At 40.4% G+C, this 25,452-nt stretch overlaps 2 protein-coding genes across 7 annotated transcripts; one reads left to right on the top strand and one right to left on the bottom strand.

Annotated features, from left to right (window-relative positions):
* Window positions 1–1,055: 1,055 nt before the first annotated feature.
* On the bottom strand, window positions 1,056–12,598 carry ano5a (anoctamin 5a). Of its 3 annotated transcripts, XM_085915358.1 has the most exons (22): window positions 12,053–12,598; window positions 10,782–10,834; window positions 10,351–10,479; window positions 10,214–10,255; window positions 7,743–7,844; window positions 6,946–7,017; window positions 6,607–6,885; window positions 6,386–6,505; window positions 6,183–6,298; window positions 5,979–6,113; window positions 5,799–5,904; window positions 5,632–5,692; window positions 5,205–5,356; window positions 4,918–4,998; window positions 4,147–4,369; window positions 3,893–4,071; window positions 3,729–3,826; window positions 3,512–3,642; window positions 3,041–3,246; window positions 2,734–2,927; window positions 2,527–2,632; window positions 1,056–2,438 (listed from the first exon to the last, which is right to left on the bottom strand). In XM_085915358.1, the coding sequence occupies exons 1-22, from the start codon at window positions 12,114–12,116 to the stop codon at window positions 2,160–2,162; spliced, it is 2,928 nt and encodes a 975-aa protein (XP_085771484.1). In that variant the 5' UTR covers window positions 12,117–12,598; the 3' UTR covers window positions 1,056–2,159. The 3 variants fall into 3 exon arrangements, with proteins under 3 accessions (XP_085771484.1, XP_085771485.1, XP_085771483.1); XM_085915359.1 differs by lacking the exons at window positions 10,214–10,255; window positions 10,351–10,479 and having other exon boundaries at window positions 12,053–12,596; XM_085915357.1 differs by lacking the exons at window positions 4,918–4,998; window positions 10,214–10,255; window positions 10,351–10,479 and adding an exon at window positions 4,592–4,669 and having other exon boundaries at window positions 12,053–12,594.
* Window positions 12,599–14,852: 2,254 nt separating this feature from the next.
* On the top strand, window positions 14,853–25,346 carry LOC147055541 (anoctamin-9). Of its 4 annotated transcripts, none has more exons than XM_085915090.1 (24): window positions 14,853–15,232; window positions 16,754–16,828; window positions 17,569–17,691; window positions 17,768–17,904; window positions 18,039–18,088; window positions 18,167–18,225; window positions 19,068–19,147; window positions 19,544–19,678; window positions 19,746–19,839; window positions 19,927–19,987; window positions 20,820–20,902; window positions 21,007–21,111; window positions 21,194–21,358; window positions 21,438–21,474; window positions 22,405–22,516; window positions 22,594–22,651; window positions 22,726–22,823; window positions 22,917–23,110; window positions 23,193–23,345; window positions 23,718–23,865; window positions 23,944–24,066; window positions 24,140–24,233; window positions 24,322–24,434; window positions 24,561–25,346. In XM_085915090.1, the coding sequence occupies exons 2-24, from the start codon at window positions 16,778–16,780 to the stop codon at window positions 24,583–24,585; spliced, it is 2,298 nt and encodes a 765-aa protein (XP_085771216.1). In that variant the 5' UTR covers window positions 14,853–15,232; window positions 16,754–16,777; the 3' UTR covers window positions 24,586–25,346. The 4 variants fall into 4 exon arrangements, with proteins under 4 accessions (XP_085771216.1, XP_085771215.1, XP_085771214.1 ...); XM_085915089.1 differs by having other exon boundaries at window positions 17,563–17,691; XM_085915088.1 differs by having other exon boundaries at window positions 14,853–15,236.
* Window positions 25,347–25,452: the final 106 nt, after the last annotated feature.

The raw sequence follows: 25,452 nt of genomic DNA, 5'->3' as shown, positions 1-25,452 counted from the left end.
TGCGCGCGTCGGAAAAAAATTGCAAAGTGGAGACACAAAAATCTAAAAATGATGCAGTGGTTGTTCACATTATCACTGTGCCTAATATAATGTGATCGAATGCAAACATCGCTAACATGGATTTTTTTTTTTTATTGATTAGCACCGCGTCATATTGAGTTACCGAAAGCAAATCTTAAAGTCCAGCATTAAAGATTTATAATGATTGTGCTAATGGTAAAAATCCACGCGAATAATTCACTCATAAATTTCATGAATAAAACAAACAAAAGATATCTAAAAAAAATGGTTTGATTAAAAAAATAATAATAATAATCACAAATAGTGGACTCTGCAATGCCGAATCGTGAATAGATACATTCTTTTTTTACCATGTTAGTAAATGTGAACAATATTTATCAAATATAAATTATGCATGAATTCATTTTACATTTAATTTGTGGCTAGAATAATTCTATGAACAGCCACATAAATCAGCTAGAGGCAACAGCAGTAAGGTCTGATTCATTTAAAAAACATGATCATTCACAGCGATCACAGGTCAAATTAGACCTCTACTCCATTCCATGCCTGCATATAACAATAATAAAAAAAAACATTTGCAACAGACAAATTTCAAGATGAGTGCACGTCATGCCCCCACCAGCAGATGGCAGCAGCAAACGTAACAACTTCCAGCCACCATCAATTGACATTGGAAGAATCTAGTTGGTAGCCGTAATGCATCATTAAGAATATGGAAAGACAAAACATTAGGCACAGGCATGTTTTGTGCTTACTCGCCATGTCTGCAAAATAGAGAGCAAAAATTAGTTGTGTTTTTTATGTGTCTATAAAGTCAGCATGGATGCAGAGCGACCGATCATTTTGAGGCAGTTGCCTTTGTGTTTTTGTCTGCCAGGTGAGAAGAACGTGCCAAAGTATTTGGGTGTTAACCACACCCACTAGTGTGAGCAAACACTGACTAGGAAGCAGCCATCTGTTGTGCGAATGTTCATGCTTGCCAATGTCCTCGGCAAAGTGGACACTTTGAGCATTTAGGAATCATGCAAACGTGGGCTCAACTGGACTTTATTCTGGACATGTGGAAAATGTTTAAAAAAAATACAGAAGCAAATGATTTGATAGAACATGTACAGTAAAAGTTTTTTTTTTTTAAATGCCAAAATACACCAGGCTTCAAAACATTCTAATTCACAGAGAAATAACAGAAAAAAAAAAGTACAGAATTCTCAGATTCGTTGACTAAAGGACCGAATTGCATACTTTACATACATTTAAATACAATTGAGACAAGCTTTTATAAAATAAAATATCCTTCATATTTGCAACCTCCGTTGCTGCTTTAAAAACACTCTGGATGTGTTGTCATGACAACGGAAAGACTGGCATGCTTGTGACTTGTTAAGTCATCTCATCAAGTACGCGGTGCGATTTCAAATCCCAAACATTTCTGCGTACAGATGCATCTGAATGTGACGGTGCTTTGTGTAACGGAGAAAACACAGCTAAGCATTTTCATTAACTCCAGCATGTTGGTAAACATGAACCCATTAAAAGGGATCTCTTCACTCAGTGGTGGCTTCCACTTCACAACACACAGCAGCTGTTAAGCGTAGATGAGCCGGCCGTGTCAAACCACCTTTTTAATCACAGTGGTAAAAGCAACAGATTTTACAAACGACAAGTCACATGTCAGATTTGGATTTCAACAAATGTTGATACTTCATATAAAAAGTGTAGTTTTGTAGGCCTATTCTATAGTTTTTAGCTTTGTATATGCGAATGGCCATCAACACCGGAGTTATTGAAACGATTGCACATATGACGGGAAAACATTGGCATATCAAAGTAAGGACAACATGTGATATATAGCTACTATATATTTTTATATATTAAGGCTTGTACTTTTAAGCTAGCGGCTAAATAAATAGTCCTGAAAGGCGTGGCTTAACTTAACTTCCTTTTAACTGCAGCAAAACGTGATCATTTTACAGCATTGAATCAAAGGCCATAAATACGAGGCAGATATGTTCAAGTCTTCTAAGGTTTTCAACATGCTTGAAGCAGGTAGGACACCTCTAGCTCAATTCGTGCGGCATTATATGATTGACATTTAAAAGTCAACACCAGTGACCAGGATCACCATTTTGAAATGTCTACACATCACCGCCATAACGTTTTGCTGAATAAGAAGCATCTTCTCTGTGATAGAGATTCTCAGAAAACCCCTGTTGCCTAGGCAAAACCGGCTCATGCATTTCATCACAGGTACAATCGTCCTGGTTTGCGCCGATTCGGTTCGTCAGCTTCTCCACTTCGTACTTGTGCAAGTACTCCTGGACCAGGTAGCGCTCTCTCTTTATACGATCCTTCACGTCGGACGGAACGTCAGGAATCATCCAAGCCAAAAAGAACTTGACCAAAAAAACCACGTGCTGTAGACGGAGTACAAATAATTATGCATGGCCAATGTAGAGAGACACATTTCTTCATTTTTTGTCGGTGTATCTATTAGGCTCTTACCTCCATGACGATAATGAAGAGCAGCTTGGCAGCAAAAATATGCCAATACTGCAATGTGTGGGTGTATTGATCCACATGGCCAGGAGGGTAGCGGTAGTCAGGGTACCTGGGTAATTGGTGTATTAGCATTAGCATTCAGCACTCTGATACCAAAGTGCAGGTAAAAAACCCGTAGTAAAAAAACATACAGCTAAGACACACACATACCTGCAGCTTGTAATGGAGGCGTTGAACCAGGGCGGAATCTCGTCGTCGTCTGGCCTGCTGTCCAGTGGCATGTCTTCAATTTTGAACACGGACAGGCTGTTGTTGATGTAGCCTTTCATTGTAAATCCTGGCTCGTAAGCGTACATATACACCAGTCGGGGGATCATTTCAGACGTGTAGGCCACAATGAATGCCTGCAAAAGGACCCCAAAAAATAAATGATTTTTATTTTTTTATGCCACTGTGTGTATTTGAGCAGATACCCAGTGATTAAAAAAAAAAAAAACAATTGTAGTCCACCTCTTACATTGGTAACAACAGAGAGGATAGCGATCCCACTCAGGATTTCCTCCCAGGCTCCGATGCTGTGAGTTTTGGATGCCACAGGACGTCTGAACTGAGTGGTGAGTTTCCAGGCATCGACTCTAACCTCAATGATGTTGTTAACGAGTGCCAGCAGGGGAGCCAATGGGAAGGAGGCCACAAACAGAGTGATGAAACCAAACTGGATCACTGGATCACAAAGGAAAATGAAAAGGAGTCATTTTGGGAAGAAACACCGCCATCTGCAGGATGTAATTGTCTAGGCCTTGCACTGCAACTTTGAAGTGCAAGTATAGCAATTTAAAGCAAAAATAGCCAAAGCCAACAATGTCTCCGACATTCTCTATTGAACCCGAGCATTATGTTTTTAGCAAAAGCAGAATTTAACCAGCCCTTGTACTGCGTTTCAATAGTGTACCTAAAATAACCACTGAAACTAAACTGGCTATTTTACCCATTTCCAGATACTCGTAGAAGAGTTCCAGCTGCCCAAACATCAGCAAGTTGTAGTCTTGCTCCCAGCGGGTGTACAGAGTTTCAGGTTGGCAACGATTTTTTCTGCCGCGCCACCAGTTCATTAACCACCTGACAGACACAAGTAAGTGAACGAGAGCAGGCAATTTTGACTAGTTGACTTAGTTTATTACTAGGAGATATTTGGGCAAACTCACGGGACCAGAGACTCCTGGATGTTGCCCCACACCTGCCTACCAGTCATCACGATAACCAGCTGGGTAGTCAACTCAATCAAACAGCCGCCGGGGTCACACTGAATGTAAACGGACAGAAATTGAATGATAGAAACAGAATGAAGCTTGAGTTGATCTTTATCTACCTCTTCGTTCCTGAGTTTGGTCTTCTGGCCAAACATGTACGAATAACCTCCAGGATAGCCGATGAATTTTCCCTTAAAGAAAGCCACGTAGAAGCAGGAGGAGTAATAGTTGACAAACTGGAAAAGGAACATCTTGACTGTCAGCTTGTTTTCATATTCCACGTGGGTCTTGGGAATTTCTGTGGAAACGATAGGCGAGGAACACGCGTTGGAATCATCCCTAATATATCACAGAAGAGAGGCGATGTTCTTACCGAGGTCAGTTATCCAAATAGCCACTCGTTCATACATGACGTTGAGGATGATGATGGTGACAAAGTTGATGCAGGAGCCCGTGACAGCCGTGGCCAGTTGCGGGGTGATTGCCGAGCCCATCTTGTTCAGGTGAGCGTTTTCCTTCATGAAGCTGGCGAAGGCGGCGTATACCGCCAGGCGGTAGGCGATCACACCAATGATGCATGAAATAGTCAGAGAGATCTTTGGGACAAAAAAAAAAACAAAGATGGCTGCCATGACAGGATGAAGGGAGCTGGAAAATTCCACACAGAAGACACGCAGGCAAAAAAAAAAGCAAGCTGAGAGCCAGAACACCTCTCGTGCACGGTTGACGAATTTATAAAACACCACATTACGGTCGTAACAATATACGGCTGTGGCTAGAATTGAAAATAAATGATAATATGGAAACAGAATGCTCACCCACAACAAGACAGTAGATCCAGACAGACATAGGCGTGCACACGTGCCTGTTGTTATGGGTAAATAAGGCTCCACTTCCTATACCGTGAGCAAGCAAAGCGTATACAAAAGAAAAGGTCAGTCACACTTTGTTATAGTTTGAAAAGTAACTCCACAAGGTTCCTTTTGATTACCGTTTATATTTGAGGAGCAAATATTTGCGTGAGGGCCCAATTTTCACACATACAGAAGGAAACTTATGCCTTTGAGTCTTTTTCAGCACACGTACACCACAAGAAAAGCACTCCGACATGAAACTGGCAATCCAGTTTCAGCACCACCCTTACCCAGAATAACACGGCGACCCAGCAAAGAAATAATTTCCCCACTAGGTCAGTTGCAGTCCTCTCAAGAATAAACTCTGTTTCCTACAAGTGGGCACCATACGGTCAAAACAAATGTTGAACCATCCATTTTCTCCGGTTTAAGTTTGTATCAAGTCAGTCCTTATCCAATAAGTGATGCCTTGAGATACAAGTTTAATTTGTGTTAATGTGTGCCAATTTACCTCATTCAAACAAATGGATATGTTAACTAGCTCAAGACACCATTGCGTACTTAAAGAGTCTAGCACCTGCGTGACGGGATTCAGCTTGCGGCTGGTGCATTTGCTCTCGTACTCGGGGCGCATCTGCAGTCGTTGTTGCTCCTCCTCAAAGTCCACCAGATCCCACTCGTACGCGAGACGGGCCTGACGCCTCTTCCAGAGTTCCAGGAATAATGTGACTGTCAAATGAAACAGAGGTGGACCGTCAGGCTTTCTCTGTTGCCATAAATCAGACGTACTGAGCTATATTAAATCACATTTCTAATTGAAATTATAGCAAGACATGGCATACCTATGTAGCAATTGATTGAAATAATACATTGTAAAACAATAACAAAGTTGCGGTTAGCATTTTGGCCATTTTTTTGTGTTCTAGTGACAAGTTGGGAAAAAGTTTGACAAGGTCCACTAGGTGGTGCTGCAGCTAAGAATTAAAAGTCTTGAATTAACTCACCCCAAATCCCCATGAAAACGGCAAACACCAAAGTTCCCCCATTGTCAAATAGATTAGATTGCTGGGGGGAAAAAAAAGATGTTTCAAAATAGTAAGAGATTGTTGAGTCATAGCACTTGAACAGTCGCCATTTTCGAGTCAAGCAAGTATTTTGGAATATGTCTCACCCACGAAGCGTTGCATGTTATGTTGAGTTTCCAGTAGCTACATTTCTTGTCACACAGCGGACACATGATAATATTGCCTCCGATTTCTTCACTGCAGATTTCCTTACTAAGCATAATTGGACATTAAAGCAAGTGATCAGCTCAGTGTTCTTCATCTAACGCACTTCTTCTCAAACTCACCTCCACTGATTATCTTTGTATGTGGACAATCCGTACATGAAACAAAGTGTTCCTACAATGGCGGCAACAAACAACATCTCAGTGTAGAAGCCAAGCCAGGCAAAATATAATCCAATCCTCTCCCCGTAATACTTCCTGTCAAGGGGGAGAACACGTTTTAGTATAAACACGCACATGCAATCAACATTTACACGGTTTTATTACCGTATGAGGTCGAGGGGTTGCTCTTTGAAGAAACACGAGAGTTTGGCCCAGTATTGGTAAAGATTGTATCTTTCACTTTCACAACTAGCATCTTTAGATCTTGTCCAGTATCTGCACTGCAAGACACATGAGAAAGTATTTCAAGTGTTCATTTGATCAAATAGTCAACAATATTGCCTCCCAAAAAAAAAAAAATCTCTCACATCGTGCAGAGGAAATGCGGCTGTGTAGGTGCCGTTGTTGAGCAACTTCTTGATTCCCTTTTTGTCTTTGTCTCTGCTTTCATTCTCCACATATGGACATCGAGAGAGGATATAGTAGACCTTGTCAGAAAGAAACATAAAAGATTGTATGGTTTTACTTTTCAACTTGAGATGAAAATGAGCAACGGTGATGTATATTATTTGTTGAAAAATATACGTACAATCCTGTTGCGAGTGGAAGGGTTAAAAAATGTGTCTCTGTCCTCGATGAGGAAAAAGTCAGACTTATCCTTGTTGAAGGTAGCGGTGAAATAATCCGGCTCGGGATTCATGATGTGATCCGGAAGACGAAAAGAGTCGGCCAGGCATTTAATGGTCTTTTTCTTTGGTATGTCACTAGCCTTGAAGGGGACCTTGATCTTCAGCACATCTGCGAAGGTGGCCAACACTTCCCACGGAGCGTGGATCTTCACAAAATAGGTATTTCCATCTTCGGATTCCTGAGGGAAATCATTTGCTTTTCAGGCTTCTGTTGTGAGACGCTATCGGTGAACACTTACAGATTTATGTTCCGTCTCCAGCTGCAAACCGGCTTTCTTTAGGTTGGCTTCGTAGAACTCCCTTTTTCTTCCCTTTTGGGAGAAAATAATGCAATATTTGATTATTATTCAAAGTATTGTCGGCATCAGAGGCCTAGTACGACTAATTATAACATCGGTCATATGGTGCTACACATTTTTAGTATTACTCGGTGGAGTTTGAAAACCACTAAGCCGGCCCATTAAATGACGGGTCAATCAGCCTCTTGTTATAGCTGACATTTACGGAAAAATACAGACAACAACCGGGACGCGTCTTCCTATTTCCTCCTCTTTAGAAAAAATAAAAATAAAATGCTCATGTTCCCGGCAGACCAGTGATTTGCCTTTTTTTGAAAAGACGTTGAATTCAACAAACCAAAATGACATAGAAGTGCAAACAAACAGACGTGAACGCTCTTCTGGCGACCTCTAAAAATCTCAGCAACTTAACAACGCTTGCCACAAAGTTTGCTGTGGAAACCGACCTTGTCAAAGTGAGGATAACTTGTAGAAGCTGAGAACACTTGTGACTTTTTATCAGTGTTGCGCTATCTACAGTATGTCGCTGCTGATTCCTACTGGGCTTGGGGGGACATCCTGTAAGAACCAGGTTTTCCCAGACAACTCCAAAAGGGCTAATGGAATGGAAAAATGGTAGCTATCTTTTAAAAACACATACTGTTGGACTTTTTCACTTGATATGAGCTTAGTGCAAGCTCTAAAACTAACATGTAAAAAAAAAAAAAAAAAAAAAGTGGTGTGCACTCGTTTCTTACCTGTTTGCTCGCATTTTCCTCAGTGTAGGCCAGGACAAAATCAATCCTGCGCACTCCATCGCGGAAGAACACAGAGTCTTTGCTCTGCTGCTGTCTCTCGATCTAGCGGAGGTCACAACATGCATGTGTGATTAGAATGACAAATTCTTGAGCGCAATTAATAACAGCTCACAGTCATGGTGTCAGTACAAAGCAGGCAAGTGATGTGTGGACTTCAATTCATACCATGATGTTATGCAGAGGCAGGCCGAGTAGCCAAAAGTTGCATTTGCATTCACTTTAATAAGTAAGTATTTCGGGGGAAATAAGAATATAATATAATATAATATAATATAATATAATATAATATAATACAATACAATACAATACAATACAATACAATACAATACAATATAATATAATAATATAACATTTGCATTCACTTTAATAAGTAAGTATTTCGGGGGAAATAAGCATATAACATATTGCTCAAATAAGGCCAAGAGCACTCTATAATAATAAATCAGATTGCAAAATTTAGCATTCCTCCCCTGTAATTCATGCACTTTTCTTGGGCTTAATCAATTTTAATGCAGCCTGTGTACATGTCAGGTATGAGGATTAGTCAGCAGCAGCCCTGCAGTGCTTTACTGGAAGCAAACCAACGGCACAGGAATGCTTCAAAAGAGGACAGGGACATGATGTCTGCTAGCGCCTGATGCTTCTTCAGCTGTTCGTTCAGCTAAACATAACCAACATCACCGCGGTTGCAAAACACTTTTAGTACAAAGACACCACCCACCACCACCAAAAGTGGGCCCTGCCTATCTGCACTCTGCAAGGAGGAGACAACGCACTTTACCTCCATGTCCCTCCTCCCTTTATGGCTCTGATGCATCAGGGGGAAAAAAAAGCCGGCTTCCCGAACGAGCGCCCTCGGCTTCTTCCAGTGTGTGCAGGCGAGCACTCAAAGCATTGCTGCCTTCAAGTCTCACTGCAAGCCCTCACTCGCTCACGCAAAGACTCGAGGTGGAAGGGAGCTCAGAGGGCAAAAAAAAAAAGACTACTAGGATGGGAAATGCTATCTGCTAGCAGGCTAATTCAATAGCAGCCATTTAAATCATGAATAATCTATTTTGAAGAGGCTGATAAAGGGTGAAGCACTGCCGTCTAGCTACTCAAGAGTCTAAAAGCAATCAATCAATATGCTCAAATCCTTTGTGGGGGGGAAAGCTGGATACTAATTTGCCAGAGCAGCCTTCAAGCCTACATGTTTAACTTTTTCAACCGCTGTCTGATCCCAAATAAAGCCCGAATTCCCACATTTGCTCTTGTACTGAATTACTTCATGCTGTCCATGCGAGGGTGGCGGCCTTCCGTAACAACGGAGAAAAAAAAAACTCTCTAATTTGCTGTAATTACAGATCAGCCATATGTGCTTCTGTTTGGAGCCACGTCTGCCAAGTGGAGCTTGAGGTCTGTCCATCCGCCGCTAACCTCAAACTACTGGGTGATGTCTTGCTTCCTTTCTTGTCTGCTTTCTACTCCATTATGTATGTGGTATGTGTAAAACATGGTGTAATACAGCAAGTTACTAATTTCAAGGGGAAACACAAAACTAATATTTTTAATTATGACTTTTTTTTTTAGAGGTTGACATTTTTGGCACCTAAATACTACTTAGAAATTCAAGTTTACAGACCCGCCGTCAAATGCTGGGCATTTGAGAAAAAATAAATAAAAAATTCAAAATAGGCTCTACCAAAGTGACCTACATTCTGTACAACTCAAAATGGAGGGGGGGGGGGGTAATTAATGTTTTCAAAAGGTAAGTTAATATAAACAAATGAGATAATGTGGTTGCATAAGTGTGCACACCCACTGAGAATGTTCCTATACTCTTAAACAACCAATCACATTTAAAGTTCCTCTGATTTGAGTTGTGCTGTAAAATGTCTATAAAAACATCAAAAGCCTTTTAGAACATTGATTTGGGATTTAGTACTTGAAATGGTGGCTGGTGTGTGCTGACACCCCTTTACCATGATTTTGAATGTAATTAGATATTTCAGCACACAGCCACATCCCACTAACAGTTTTTGGTGTCATTTTTAAAAATCTTCCTCAAAATACATTTTCAGTCATGTAAATGAAGATCATCTCTAAAGTGCAGACCTCCCTATAAATTCAGTGCAGCATCCGGATCGATAACATACTGATGATCAATAAATGCAAAAGAACACACAAACACACACCGAGGCCAATAACAAGTAGCAAACACTCCAATTACCACTTCCTCTTTAGTGAAGCATAAAATAATCACAAGTGAGAAGAAAGCACCACCCCAGCATGTTTCCATGACGCTGCAGGAGTTAAAAACATGCTACAAACAACCAGCCCGTGCACATTGATTTCAGCGTACAAACATTACGTAAACAATACGACGCATGGAATTGCATCACATCAAAAGCATGTTTTTTACCATGCCATACCCTCGAACGAAACTTGAGGAACAGCGCCCGCTTTTTCCAGAACTGTGGAGGAAAGGAACCCAGTTGACAGTGAGCGTGAGCCTCACATTAAAGTCCTACGACTTAACCAATCGCTACGTGCTGGACTAGTGTCTTACCCCAGTCAAAGAACTGATGGGCTCTAAAGTTTGAGCATCCATGTGATCTTCATCACTGTGGTCAGACGAGACCAGCGTAGCCATGCTGGTGTTGAGAGACTCACAGGTCTCCACACACACATCATGACACTTTAGGAAGACGGGGAAGAGGACACATTAGCATGGGGCCGTCTCAAGACTTTCAAGACCTGCAGTTCCATATAAGACTGACTAAAAACAGGACTGCTTTCATCGAAAAAAAATAGGCCTGGTTTGCAATCTAACATCTCTTGGTTAGTTGTTTGTGCACTTGAGTACTGTCATAATTGAACAAAAAAAGGGCCTTCCCCAAAATGTCCCCACAAAGTTGATAGGATTATCCAAAAAGTGCAAATCACAGAATCAAACTCTAATCCATTAATAGAATTTGAAAGAATGCGTGTTGTCTTTACCGCTGATTCTCGATGTCGAGATCCTGGGGCGCCGTGGTAGCCATTTATATCATCTGCAAAACAACAACATGAGAACCACAAAAATAATGTCAGACCCAGGTTCGAGCAACAACAGATTCATTGATTCAAGAATGTGACTGAAGTAGATTTAGAAAGTTTTAATCAACAGCTGCGGAAAGGTTTAGTGTTGGGGTCTATTTTTGGACTAAGGTTCCCACCAGCAACAGAACATGGCTATGACACACTTATGGTGTCATGTGCAGTTAGTGTGTCAAGCAAGTAGTGGCTCCAGTAACAAAATCAGAGAACACTGCCAAACAAATGAATTCAGTTTTCAGAGACAAGACATTCGTATAAATTATATAACCAAATACCCTAAGAAGTACAGAACTAAGTCTATTTCTGCATGACTGGCAAAGTGCCTGTAAGCAAGTAGCAAGCACATAGCTTGATAGTCAGCTTTGTTCAGTTTGTGTAACACATATTGCAAGTGTTTCTATTTAGATGACATTTTAGAAGCATGTTCTCAAGTGGCCACAGAAACAGTGTCATTTGTAGAGGCCAAATTAAGTTAGAACCAGAGAGATGTTTTTCTTTTGGACTAGTGGCAGCCTGTCTCTGTGAGGCTTTTTCCAGTAAGAGTGCCAGCTGTCAAACTGAGTGGCTTGAAAAAGTCACTCTTTCCATTCACACCACAACATACTTGCAAGGTGGCTAAACTCAAGATGGGAAATAGTTGAATAATTAATGTCAAAAAAATGCATTGCATATGTAAATGATCATTTTGACAAAGACGCAACACTACTTTAGTCAACACTGATGGAACTATCTCCATGATTCCAGAACTCTTCTTCTCTCTACTTTTAACACCTTGAGACCGCCAACAGGCCGCTGGTGGAACAGCAGGCAGCCAACAAAGTTTGGTCAGACACGCAGGAGGCGCTATGGGATGTCACTGGCAGCTTTATGCTTTAAAATTTGACCTTTAATTATGATTATCAGTATCACTTTATTTCAATTTATTTTAAGATGCAAAAGTACTGAGGTGGCAAAACTAGAAAGTAATTTTTAAAGGTGCATGTAGTGATGTCCCCATCTCAATGGGAAAAACAATCCTACGTGAAGGACAGCTTTCACTGGCTGAGCAATTCTAATCTCAATATGAAATTGGTTTTGCAGAGTTTACATCCTTATACTGTAATAGAACCCCCTCCGGTTTCAAACACTTTACAAGTCATGCAATGCAAACTACTGCTGCTTCAGCTACTCACCATGATAAGAGTCAGTCGGGCTCATCTCTATCAAATTATTCCCTCCACTCCTGCCTCGGTTCATGTCGAGTCTTTTGATTTGCCAAAAGGAGCGCGTTAATCCACATCTAGCTGAGTGTGTCCCGAGCCAAAGACGACCTTCCTCGGGGTCTTTCTCCTTACTGGCTGACTTCTACCGGATGACTCAGCAACCTGGTCCCCGGGATTCCCTCCACTCAGTGACCTGACCGCCGCCTGCTACCGTACGTTCACCCCCCAACTGCGTAGAAGGAGGTCCGAGAGGGGAGTGGCGACCCGTCACAAGCCAATAATGTGAGCCTGACGGAAAACCGATAATTGTAATTTAGATACGAAACTGAAGTGCGTATTTTTAGTACAAAGACGACAAGACGGAAACTAACTAATCATGTCCCGCTTCGTTAACCCGGGGCAACCTGCGCATCCTACACCTGCATGAAGTAAACGACATTTTGTTTGATATTTTTCTTAACGTTGCAACTACGTGTTTTGTTTGTTAACTTGGTTGCCTTATGATATTGCATCGTCACGTCATTTTTGCCCATTCGTTGTTTCAAGACCTTTGATTGAAAGGTGTGACGTCACATATGCCAGCCAATCGCGTGTTGGAATTGATCGCTTTAACTACAAAAGTTTGGGTTTTTTACGTTCTTTTATCTGTTTTTTTTTTATACAAATTGTATGACAATACACGACAGGGATGAAAGTAAAGTATGATCAAATGGAATGTTTCAAATGTCGATTTTGTTCTGACATTTTTATTTGGTCATTTTACTTGTCATTAGATTTTTAATGTAAAATGCACATTGATCACAGTATTACAATATAGAAGACCCCAGGAAGCACAATACGGTTGTCACGTGACAAAAACAAGGAATCACCTTAATTGGACGAAATACAATTGGGAAACGTTTTAAATAATAAATAATATTTCACTTGTATAGGGCTTTTCCGCACTCTAAGGTCCTCAAAGCACTTCACGCTGAATTATAATTGGATGATAAGGTTACAGGAAAGGTTTACACCAGCCTTATTAAGTTAGATATCTGCTGCCCAGAATATGACTGCTGAGTATGGATCCAAAAATGTAATAAATGAGGAAATACAACTAAGGTGTAACAAGCAAAGTTTTGTGACTTTTTTTTTTTCTTCTCTGCTGCAGTTCACAGCGTTTAACCTCAGTTCCACTCTGCACTCTGTCCTCCAGTTCAGGAAAGCCTCTCCCTTGCCATCGCCCCATGAATTTAAATTTAGTGTCCGGGCCTTCTTGCTGTCCTTCATGTGGCCTCCATCGTCCTGTACTCGTGTAATTACGTTGGGCTGCACTGCGGGGTGTGGCAGCATGCACAGAAATACAGCTACTCATTTCCCCTAACCACTTTTTCTTCAGTCTCATATTGTCCGTTCTCCACAACATGTGGCGCTTCTTGGGTGTGCACTGCCAATGTCTAATGGTAAACAGTTGTCAGTAATGACAAGACAAGCAGGACCACCTTTGATTTGGATCCGATGAACTGTAATATGAGAATATGCAGTATGTAATTCAGTATATCACTTACAGTAAATAGAAGTTCAAAGTGGAAATTTTAAGATGGACATACTTATCCGTGCTACGGTAAATTATCTTTGTCCAAATGTTTCACTGAGTTAAATGAAGACTACTGATAAAAAGTATGACATCCCCTCTGTGACCAGTACTGAGATGATGCTGTGGAAAATTATTTCATGTGTCCAAATACTCCTAAATTTGATCCCCTTGCAATCTTGCAGGCACATGTGGAGGCCCGCCTTATGTTCACCAGTGAACATTTAAATGACACAGCTCTGGAGAAAGTGCTGTGGTTAGATTTTTGGCATCAACTCGTCTTGTCGTGTTTGGTACACCATTCCCACAGTTAGTTTTGGATGAGGAAACATGTTTTAGGGCTGCTTTATAGCAAAGGGCACAATGACCCAAACCATACTGCCAGACAAGAAAGGAGCGGCTCAAGAAGAAGCTTATCAAGGTCATGGAGTGACCTCAAAAGAAAAGCTGCTGAAGCTGAAAGTTTCCAGGGTAATCCAAAAAACTTGAAGGCATCAGCGCAGGGGTGTCACATTTGTTTTAATTGGAAGATACATTTAGCTAAACTCAGCGAGGGCGGACGACAGTTATAATGGTCAAGCCATATACAAGAATGCATTACCGCAAGGAAAGCAAACGGTTGGACAAAAGTCACAGTTTGATACATAGGAAACAAAATGCAAAACAAACTGCATGTGTTTTGTGTAAACAAGAACAGATTTATTGACGTTGAAAATAAAAAAAAATCAAGTTTAGGTCAGCGATGGGCAATTTAAATGCACAATTGGTTATCAGTGCTAAAGGGGGTCCATAAAGAGACACACTTCCTAAACATATATGATTTATATGCTCTGACTATTTCAATTTTGAAAATCCATTTTTCAGTGCAGGTTTCAAAGATTCACTGTCATCCCATGCAGTATATTACATAATTGTCCAGGTTATTATCATTTTATATGGCTAATTTTGAACAGAAATGAAAGTTGTAGCAACCTTCCCGTAAGATTGATGGACCGCTGCCCTTGTGTGTGTTTCTCTCACTACACAAAGTATAAATGTATAAGATAAACAGACATGCACGAGTAATTCATTCGTTCAAAATGTCCAAATAACCCTTTCGCACTCAAGCGTGCCCATCCCTGATTTAAATAATTGTATTTGCTGCCACCTAGCGGTCAGCACAAGCTACTATGCATCACTTGAGGAGGCGGCAACAAATGTATTCCATCGCACCTGAGGAGGACCTACCTCCACACCAGAGAGCAAGCTTGCTCTGCATGAAGCTAACACTCCACGCACCTCGTCTGTGGCTCATGTGTTTACATCGCCCGCTGTTCTCAGCGAAGCGAAGGAAAGGAAGAAGCTGGTCGTGACGGCGTAAGCAACAGGTGGAGTCGCTCCTACATTCTTTGAAACAACAACGACACGTTTGTTGCGTAGGAGGACTACGGAAGTTACCTGGCTGGTCGCAGGAATTCAGAGCAGGCTACGGAAGGACGTGGAATCACCACCGAGGAGAGTCACTTCTATTTTCCTTGTATTTTTTTTATTTTATTTTTATCCGTTTGAGCGCTGCCGATCATGTCAAGACACAGGAGGCAGGTAAGAAATCATTGTATAGTTTTTAAAATGACGTCACGTTACTAAATGTATGTCACCCAGTCAAACATTCGGCATGTTGTTAACATGACACCATCTCACAAGTGGTCAAAGTACCAACTGGAATGGTGTCACATCATCATCAGATGTAGCTCCAACTCGGAGAAAATCACTCAATAGTCTTCCCTTTGAAAGATTCACTTTTGATTGACACCGTGAATAGATTGTTGTGGGTGTAAAACTGCGTTGTTTCATACCAAAAGGCTTTTGTCAACATTTTTGTTTAGGACATTTAACCATATAGATTTCTTCTTCTCGGCATAGTTCTACTTTGCATTTCTCCACCACTGCAACTATAAGTATAAACATTAAATGAATACTTCTATGATGGGGTCGATCAAAACGGAGCATTCTTAACCCGGGATTTTCAGGTCACAGTTTTGTTTGTCAATACTGACACCTAACAGCTTTTATGATGCATGTACAGTGTCAATGATTTGAAGATTTCCCTGAAGAGCAAAACGGTGAATGTGTTTGTTGCTTTGCACACTGCAACAACGAAATGTAATAAAATAGCGGTTTTGAAAAAGAAAAAAAAAAAAGGACAACATTGTGCCTCTAACTCCCATGTACATTCTCTGGATATAAAATGTCTACACACCACTATTGAAATTTCAGGATTTTGAAATACAAAATGTGAAACCCAAGATTTTTTCACCATTAGTTTGACCGAGAACACATATAGTACAATCTGACTTTAAAAAGAAAAAAAAAACTAACAACTGAAACAATGTAGTTGGAGTACACACTAAAGGTGTCACGTTAATCGATTAATTGACATCTAATCAATGATCAAAAATAATAAGTCCCACTCGTGTGATATTGCTCAATTGGTTTTTTTTTCTAATCGCAAAACATTATGTATCTTTAACAAACACAACCAATTAATTAATCTGTATTACAAAATTATTTATAGATAGTTTGGGGGGGGGGATGGTTTTAGATTAGTCTTATGCAAGCAAATGCACCATTACTTAATATGAAGGCCAGTTTATGAATTTGATAAATTGCTCAACCCTACTATCTACCAATTCAAATGGTCACGTTCAATATGTTGGATGTGATCGCTGTGGGGTTTGCGTCGGTGTCGTGTCATCATGTTGTCATCGTGTTGATGCACAATCACAGCCTGCCACACGCAGTTTTGTGCCAAATGCGAATAAAACAGCATGCCACCACATGCTCCCCGGTCACATTAGATTAACCTCGTCCGCTGACAACGGTGAGTCAGAATAACCGCGGAGGGGTGATAAACAGCAGGCCTTCTCTTTCCCCCACAAACACACGCACACACTCCCACATGAGCGTTGAACTGAATTCTTTTCGACGTCGATAATGATCTTTCTACCTGATTTTTATCAGCAACCAGATTGTTATTCCTTTAACTGAGATATTTCAGTCCCTTATTGCCATGTTGCAAAGAAATAATGCATTGCTTCTTGTTGTTGTGTGTTCCATAGTCCAGCATAGAGCTACTGGAGTTAATGGGAGTTGTAAAAGAGAATGGCAATGAGCAGATGTCACTTCCTCGTTTGGTAAGTTATAATATGGGTTATTAACAAAGCAGTGCTAGGTACAATTAAAATATATTTTGCTAATCTGTTTCAATTTGCTTAATAAGAGGCATCGAGAATTTAATTTCACCATTTTACAGCGACGGTTGGATTCACTTCAAAAACGTTCTGTTTCTGTTTCCAAAAATGAGAATGCTTTGATTACAGTATTTGGCTATGTGATCATAAACAATCAGCAGTTATGCACCACTTCCAACTCTAATTGCTAAATTATTGATTAACAGTCTCAATCAAAATCCATTTGACCTTTTTGGATACAGTTTTTGTACTGGAGCTCACTTTCAAAATTAACTGATTAATCTACTAAAAATTGAATTAAATTATTACATTAAAATCAAATTACTTACCTCATATTTTGATCATGGAGTAATGTTATAGAGCCATTTTTAATCCAAATAAGACATCTGCAAACATCTTGAGTGCTACTGCTTAACTGTTTATTTATTTTTTAATCACTAATGCCAAATAAATAATTGGTAAATATACATAAATTGTGGAACAAATGTTTTTGAATAGACTAACAAAATTAATTGTATCCAAATGATTCCATTTATCAGTTGCATAATCGATAGAACAATCGATTCTAAAAATATTCACTAATGACAGCACATCAGCAGAAAGAACTGCTGATTGTTGTCATATTATGTGTCTCTGATGCATGGCAATGGTCAAATTATTGTTCCACTGTTTTTGAGCTACAGTACAACCCACTCTCATACGACTACGTCCTGGTTGCCAAATCAAGAGAGTACCTGGATCGAGAGTCCATCAAGAAGCAAAATGAATTCATTGAGCAGCTGAAAAAGAAGAAATTTAAAGTCACAGTGAGTGGGGAAGATAGGAAACAATTCTTTCGGCGTGCAACACTTAAGTGACATCATTCATTTTTTCATTTAACAGAAAATTCCTCACAATGACTTGGTCTTCTTTGGCGTACAAGCTCCTATTGAGATTTTTGAGAAGTACAGATATCTGCTCAGAGTATCTGACACCTGTAACTGGAGCTCAGACCAGAACAATCTGCCTCTCAGCACCAGGTAAAACGGAAATAATTGAAGGAATAAATTGAGAAAAGCAAGGCGCTTTTCTTGGTCACACAATTGAAAATTACAACACAATATTGTGCATTCCAATTCAATGTTTTTGTAAACTATGGCCATTTTTCTTTCAGGATAAGGGTTGTCCACTTTATCTTGAACCACACACCTATCAGTTCAGGAGGTAAGATGCTTTTAACACACCGCCAATCCTCTTTGAAAATGGAGAAAGCTCATTTGACTGCTCTATTGATCCTGCCAGAGGGTCTGCGAGTTCTGATGAAGACCAAGGTTTTCGAGGCAAAGTTTTGCCTGCATGAGGTAACGAGTTCATTATGCTGTCATTGATTTAACTGGTTGGACATGTTCCTTTCAAATAATATCTTGCATGTGTCCCCCGCTAGTCTAAACACGGCATTCTGATTAATATTGCATTTCTGGAATATGAGTTATGCAGAAATTCACCCGTTTTTATCCATCTCAGGGGGGGGGGGGCATTTTGCCACTTGCTGTTGACTGAAAAGAAACAAGGAAAGTGAAAAGAACAACCGATCACATAAATGGTCCAATTAAACACAACAGAACAGGAGAGCTCGTAACACTGTTAGCAACTGTTAAATATCAGCACATCACAGGTCACCAAAGTGTTTTGCATTCTTCTCGAGAAATGTGTAACACAAGTCGGCAAAGGTCTTTGCAAACAATAAAACCGGTGCTAGTGAAGTAAACCGACTGCATGTGAGTCATTAAGTGACGTCTCATGCTGGTGACTCATCCAAGCATTCAAGGGAGAGGGTTTGATTTCTTCAAGCCCGCGCCTCTTCGTGTCAGCAGGTTTTTCCCTTTCACGAGATTCGTTGGTGGGAAAGCGGAAGCAAAAATGTCATGTGATAGTTGCAGTGCTGATTTGTGCATTTAAATCCTGTAAGGCTCATTTTCATGAATTTAAGCAATAACCAATTATCTTAGTGTCTTCAGTGATCCTTTTTGTAATTATTATGATGATTTTTGGGGGGGGGGATCCTCCGTCTTTGTCATCCAAGATGTCCTTAGCGGTCTTGCCACATTACAAACAGCCTTATGCAGTGTTTTGAGATGATGCCATCCATCGTCACTGTGTGCTCTTGTTCCCTTTATGACGCTGATTCGCTTTACCTCCGCAGAAAAAGAAACAGCGAGAGCTGACAGCGAGCTGGGCTCGATGGACCGCTTGTTTCCAAGGGCAACCCATCTCTTCTGTCAGGTTGGCATTGCAACACCTCTTCAAACGTTTCTGTTTTCTTGTCTACACATCAAGCCTTTGCGGCCATATTGTTTATATTATATGGTGAGATTGTCATTCTTTACACGTGACTCATATGACACACACCTTGTTTGAAGTCAGTATTTAAAAACAAATTACTAAATGCCTGGGAGGGTTGGAGTTGTGTTCTGTGGGTTCACTTGGTTAAAAATAGCCTAGCATATAAAAGTTCACAAAATGCCATCTCTTGAGATATACTACAATTTCACTTCATTTGAATCTTCCCACTTGCTGCCATTTTTACATGAAAATCAATGTGTGCATGTAAGCTTGGTGTTCATTTAAACAGGCCAAGATTTAATGCGAGGAAGTTCATTTGCCTTCTTGTGTTGACAGGAACTATTTTGGAGAGAAGGTGGCCTTGTACTACTTATGGCTTGGCTGGTACACGTACATGCTTATCGTTCCTGCTCTCATCGGGGTGGTCGTCTTCCTCTACGGTGTCGCCTTTTTCAACACGTCGCCCCTCATGTGAGATTTATATGGCAGCAGTTTTAACGAGCCACAGCGACCAACCTAAATGTTTGTTGTCTTGCAGAAAGGAAGTCTGCGACATCGATGTAGTCATGTGCCCTCTTTGTGACAGGAGATGCAAAGTGTGGCTATTGTCTGACACGTGCACTTATGCCAAGGTTGGTTGCTGCATCAGTTTCCCAATGTGTTGTTGTTGTTGTTGTTTTTTTTCCTTTAGTCTTACTGTTGGTTTGACATGTTCACAGGTGAGTCTCCTGTTTGACAACGAAGGCACGGTGTTATTTGCCATGGTCATGGCGATTTGGGGTAAGTGAACTAGCCAATGTTCCAATGCTATAAGGAAGATATTTGAACGCAATGGTGCAGCAACACGTCTAGATAGACAATACACAAGGGCAATCAGAGGATGAGAAGATGCTATCATTGTTCTGGGCCACCAAGGGAGCAACCGTGAGACAAATTTGAGATCTAATTGGGGGGAAAAAAAAATAAAACAGTCTCATAGCTAATATAGCTCACACAAGCTGGCTGATTGTGAAGACTGGTCAGTTTAGATCGTCATGGCAACACATCAAGGTTGAAGTCTGAATGGACAGAAGAATAATGAAAGAAATTCTGCCAAATGAAGAAACTGATTCCTGGAATGAAATGAATACAATTTCATGGAACAAATATTAGAAGAGTATCGAATCCAGTAGAGAATCCTGTTTTTGAGTGTTTTTGTTACCTATTTTTTCAGATGCAGCATGTGTATTTAAGCAGTAACAATATTGATTCAGCCATTGACGTTGGTTTAATATTATTTGAACAGCCTTGTGAAGAGTACACCATTGGGAGGAAGTACAGTCTTCCAAAGTGACAAAGGCCCGACATGACTGTACATAAAACAGATAAGTGAGATAGAAAGATAAAGAATCAAGTAGGGGTATAAAAGTGGAGGTGCGGATGAACATAACTTATCTTCTTTGGACTTTGGACTATGCTGTTTGAAGTGATGACAAATATTTTCCCAAACATGGTTGTAACCCACTGGAATCTAATTTTAACAAATTATAATACGATTATTTTAATGGGCAGAAGTATGCTACTAGGTTCATTCAGGGTTTGTTCATTCATTTTGCACATTTTCTTTTTACAGCCACGCTATTTTTAGAGTTTTGGAAACGACATCGAACTTCCTATGTGTGCGAATGGAAGGTGTCCGATTGGTGTGAGGAGGAGGTACGATCGATCATCTTTTCAAATAAACGGCATTTTTAGCTCTAGGCTTAGTCTCCATGATGTTTCTTTCTCTTTGCATGTGTCTTTTTTTTTTTTTTTTGTAGGAGGAACTCATCTTGCACATTGTCAACAACGTTAACTGTGCTCCCAAGAAATTCAAGCACTCCTATCTGCGCAGCACGCTGGTTTTAATTTGTGTCATTATTATGGTAACTACTTTTTCTTCAGCTGTAAAATCAAAGAAAAATCCAAATGTCCCAATGAACGGTACTAAATAATGTGTTTCCACAGATATTGGTTATCATCGGCCTGACGCACGCGCTGGTGGTGTTCAGGGTGATCGCAGCGGTGCAATTGGCCGAGGGCTCATGGGAGTTCATGAGTACGCACTCCAACAGCATAGCCATGATGCTTGGAGCTGTTCTTCATTACGTGATTATCACCGTCATGACTCGGGTACAAAAAGGCCTAATTACGTCCTTGTCTTCTTTGAGTAGCGTCTTTTGTAAGGTTGATCACGTCTTTGTGCTTGCAGGTCAACAGGAGCGTGGCCATGAAACTCTGTGAATTAGGTAAAGATATTTTTCAAAATGTAATTCTATTTGTTTATATAGTCTAAAGCCCAAATGAATGGTGTTGCTGTGACAAATGTCAATAAAACACCAAAGTATGTATTATTATTTTTCTACACCTAATTATTTTCCAGATTTGAAAAGTTGCTTCTATTTGATTGACAGTTCAAACTGGTTTGAAGAGCTGAAGGCCAGCCAAATTCGGATGACACACATTCCTCCAATGAGCAAAACAAGAGCATCCAAAAGACACAATCACACACGCAAAATGCAAAACAATGCAATGGTCGCATACAATAAGCAATTTGCAAACAATAGGTGAAATAGAAGGAAAAGTGATCCTTCTGATCTAAAATTTGGAAACTGCTCAAGTCAGAAAAACACTTTTGGAGTTGTCTGGTATCTACCCACGTAGCGAGGCTATCAGTCAAACAAGAAGCTGCACGCTAATAATTTGCAGCATAGCAGCCTGGCACCAGAACGTGGATCCAATAGTCCAAGAGCCATGTGGCACAGATTCAAACGTTCACTCTTCACTTTTTGAATTAAACGAATACCTTGCAAAGGCAACATTTTTTTTCTCCATGTGACGTTAGCGTCTGGGTTCTTGGAGAAAGCAAATTGTTACGATGGCATCAAGGTGCGGTCACAAACAAACAATTAGGTGACTAACTTTGAGTGAACTTTAGAACTGGGCCACCACATAAAGTCACATGAAAGAGCAGGTGACCTCCCAAAACAAAGCTCAACGATGACAATGAGAGGCTGCTTGACGAATTGCAGGTTTATTTCAAAAGATGCCCTAACGTGGAAACGGATTATAGATAACAGTCACTGGCGTAGCTAGGGGGGGGTCTGTGGGGGCACTGTACCCTCCCAATTGAGATTCTAAATTAACCTTATTGGTGATAAGAATGATGTCTCTTGCAGAGAAAACCAGATCGTTTGCTACAACGGAGAGGAGTTTCACCGTCAAGATGTTCACCTTCCAGTTCTTCACCTATTTCTCCTCGCTCTTCTACGTTGCCTTTTTTCTCGGCAGGTAAGAAACTCCACAATGAACACAATTGATTGTATTTGTAAAATATACGATTCTAATGATTGATGATGTCTAACCAGGATAAATGGTCATCCCGGTCATTATGTCCGTATCGCGAGTAAATGGCGCTTAGAAGAGGTGAGTAAGCATATTACAGTTCAAATGTGCTATTTTTCCCCTTTCACCTAACCGTTTTCAATCCATTCATCTAGTGTCATCCCAGCGGGTGTCTCACAGATCTCTTCATCCAAATGGCCATCATAATGGTCCTCAAGCAAACCATTAGCAATGTCTTTGAGTTCACCGGCCCGTACGTATAAAGCAATCGCATGTATTATATAAAACGCCTTCTCCCTACAATGTGTCCAAAATATTCTGCCTTTCCTCCTGCTGGTTTCCTCAGATGGTTTGGCAAGTGGCTGAAGCGGAGAACTCATAAGCTTCAGAGGAAATGCGCCAACTGCTACCTAAAAGACGAAGCTCAGGTGAAACTCGGAGCCGAGCTGTGCGATAACTGCAAGATGCGAGACTGGCTCAACAACTACCGACTCAATGATGTGGACTCCTTCAGTCTCTTCAAGGAGTTTCTAGAAATGAGTAAGTCTCATCTCAAATAAATAATTAAAAAAAATAGTTAAATTGCTTTGCTTAATGTATATTTGTTTTCCCCTCCATGCAGTGATCCAGTTCAGCTTCACCACCATATTTGTGGCAGCGTTTCCTCTCGCTCCACTTCTGGCCCTCATCAATAACATCATTGAGATTCGCCTGGATGCCATTAAGATGGTCACCCTGGAGCGCAGATTGATTCCCAAGAAGACCAATGATATTGGTCAGTAGGATGGAGCTCATCTTTTAACATTAGCTGTAATTTTAGAACATTCGTTGGAGATTGTGTAAGAATAGACTTTCCCCTTTTACCTTTTACAAAACAACACGACTCTGCCTTTTCCCATCCTTTTATGATCAGAAGTGAAACAAATGTAGGTTTTGGATTTTTGTTTCTGCAACAGGTTCCACTTCCAGTTTTTGTGCTTTATTTTTAGGTGGTACTTGATGTCAAAAGTTTGAGGGCAATTCTGCGCAATGAACCTCCGAGTAGGGGCCAATAGAAAAACTGCAAATGCGCGACCTCTGGAGTCGAGCTTTAAATGTCGTTTGGATAGGTTATGATGAATTTGTTGAAATATTTGCTTTTGCTCAGGTGTGTGGATCGATTTGTTGGAGGCGATCGGGGTCTTAGCCGTCATCGCAAACGGGCTGGTCATCGGCGTGTCCTCGGATTTCATCCCTCGACTGGTGTACCGTTACATCTACGGACCTTGCGCCAACGGCACTGCAACCGATATCGAGTGAGCATCTCAAAACAAATCTCCACATTCTGCTATGCCCCGCTCAATATATTTTTCTTTCTTTTCTTTCTCCCTAAGTTGCATGGTCGGCTACATAAACAATACTCTATCCACTGTCTCCACGTATAACCCAGACATCCGCAAGGAGTTTTCACCTGATCAGATGGTGACTCCCAATGGAGCGAATGTCACTTCTTGCAGGTTGGTTAATAGTTGTTACTCCTACAAGGAAGACTTTTTCAGAATCGGATTCAATCCATTTTATTTGTCGCAGCTATAAAGACTACAGAAACAATGAGGACTATAACCTTACACCGCAGTTCTGGCTTATTTTAGCCGTGCGCTTCGCATTTGTTATTCTGTTTGAGGTAAGCTTCCAGCAAATATATTTATCGCTAACCTAATTACAACAACAACAACATATCGTATATTGTATTTGTCATCCTCTGTTCGCAGCACATTGTGGTCATATGCAAATTTATCGCAGCCTGGTTTGTACCGGAAGCGCCCATGAAGGTCAAGAACGACAGTCTCGATGATAAATTCGAAAGACTAAAAGAAGAGCTCAGGTGAGATACTGAGTTCGGATTCTCTGTTATCTAATGTAAAAAAAAATGTCAAATCTGTCAATCCTTACTAGAGTTCACAATCATGGGAGAGTTTCTAAATGTAAAGAGCAATTTAATCCTCCACAGGTCATTTGAAGAAAGCCAGCGCTGACATTTTGCTGGAGCAAATGGAATGTGAACGAACCCACAGTTGCCTTGTGCATTCAAAGTGTCCCAAAAATCAGAATTGAGTTGGGTCAACTTCCAAGCCATGAATCACCTTCAAGTGTTCAGATAGAGGGCTCCGACTGTCTGTCTGTCTGTATAATGGCTGTGTTGATTCCCAACAGGCGTATTCGTGGACCAAACTAGTGTACAAGTCACTCATTGTGCTGTCGTCTTCAATGAGATTATTGGTATTCTATTGTCAGAATGCACTCAATGTTTTTTTTTTTTAATGGTGACTTTTATTTGTGGTCCTCGCCCGATGACAGTTTATACTACTGGTTCCCCAGTATTCTGTTCTGATTGTATTACAATGTTGCCTTATATCGTGAAAAGCGTTGTGGTGATCACCATTATTGCCGAGAGACAGAGAGGGCTTAGAAATGTTTTGCATCTTAATTTTTATAGTAAATATAAAATAAAGATATCACATCCTCACCGAAATATATGGTTGTCTTGTGTGGCAATTATTATAAAAAAAAAAAAAAAAAAGTAAACCTAATTACATTTTTGACAACAAATGCATGTAAAGCTACTTCTGCCTGAGGTTTTTATATAATTGTACACAATGTTTACAATTGTTTGTCAGTGTTATTTGGATACAGTCTCTTTCTAACCCTGATCAAAATAAAGATCTTCCTGTGGTAATGGTGAGCACTTAAGCTGATTTCTCAACAATGAATAAATAATTTTTGTTGGTTAAAATAACGTGTGATTTGTTGACACACTGCTTGCATAACATGGTGTGAAAAATCAATGATTAAATTAATCATTGAGAAGGAAAATATTTGTCAAAGCTTTGACAATACTTTAT

The sequence above is a fragment of the Syngnathus leptorhynchus genome, chromosome 6 (assembly GCF_054491065.1).
Source record: "Syngnathus leptorhynchus isolate UIUO chromosome 6, UIUO_Slep, whole genome shotgun sequence".
Lineage (NCBI taxonomy): Eukaryota > Metazoa > Chordata > Actinopteri > Syngnathiformes > Syngnathidae > Syngnathus > Syngnathus leptorhynchus.
Note: the sequence above shows the minus strand (reverse complement) of the source record. Positions and strands in the feature narration are given on the sequence as shown.

Bases quoted from the DNA above. Each gene is read 5' to 3' on its own strand.
- LOC147055541 (XM_085915086.1), top strand. From the start codon at position 15,216: ATGTCAAGACACAGGAGGCAG. The intron at 18,089-18,166 runs GTAAGATGCTTT...TGATCCTGCCAG, and splicing joins CACACCTATCAGTTCAGGAG to AGGGTCTGCGAGTTCTGATG. The intron at 21,359-21,437 runs GTACAAAAAGGC...TTGTGCTTGCAG, and splicing joins TTATCACCGTCATGACTCGG to GTCAACAGGAGCGTGGCCAT.
- ano5a (XM_085915358.1), bottom strand. From the start codon at position 12,116: ATGAACCGAGGCAGGAGTGGAGGGAATAATTTGATAGAGATGAGCCCG. The intron at 4,370-4,917 runs GTAAGGGTGGTG...TTTGTCCCAAAG, and splicing joins GGGTCGCCGTGTTATTCTGG to ATCTCTCTGACTATTTCATG. The intron at 3,643-3,728 runs GTGAGTTTGCCC...TGTGTCTGTCAG, and splicing joins ATCCAGGAGTCTCTGGTCCC to GTGGTTAATGAACTGGTGGC.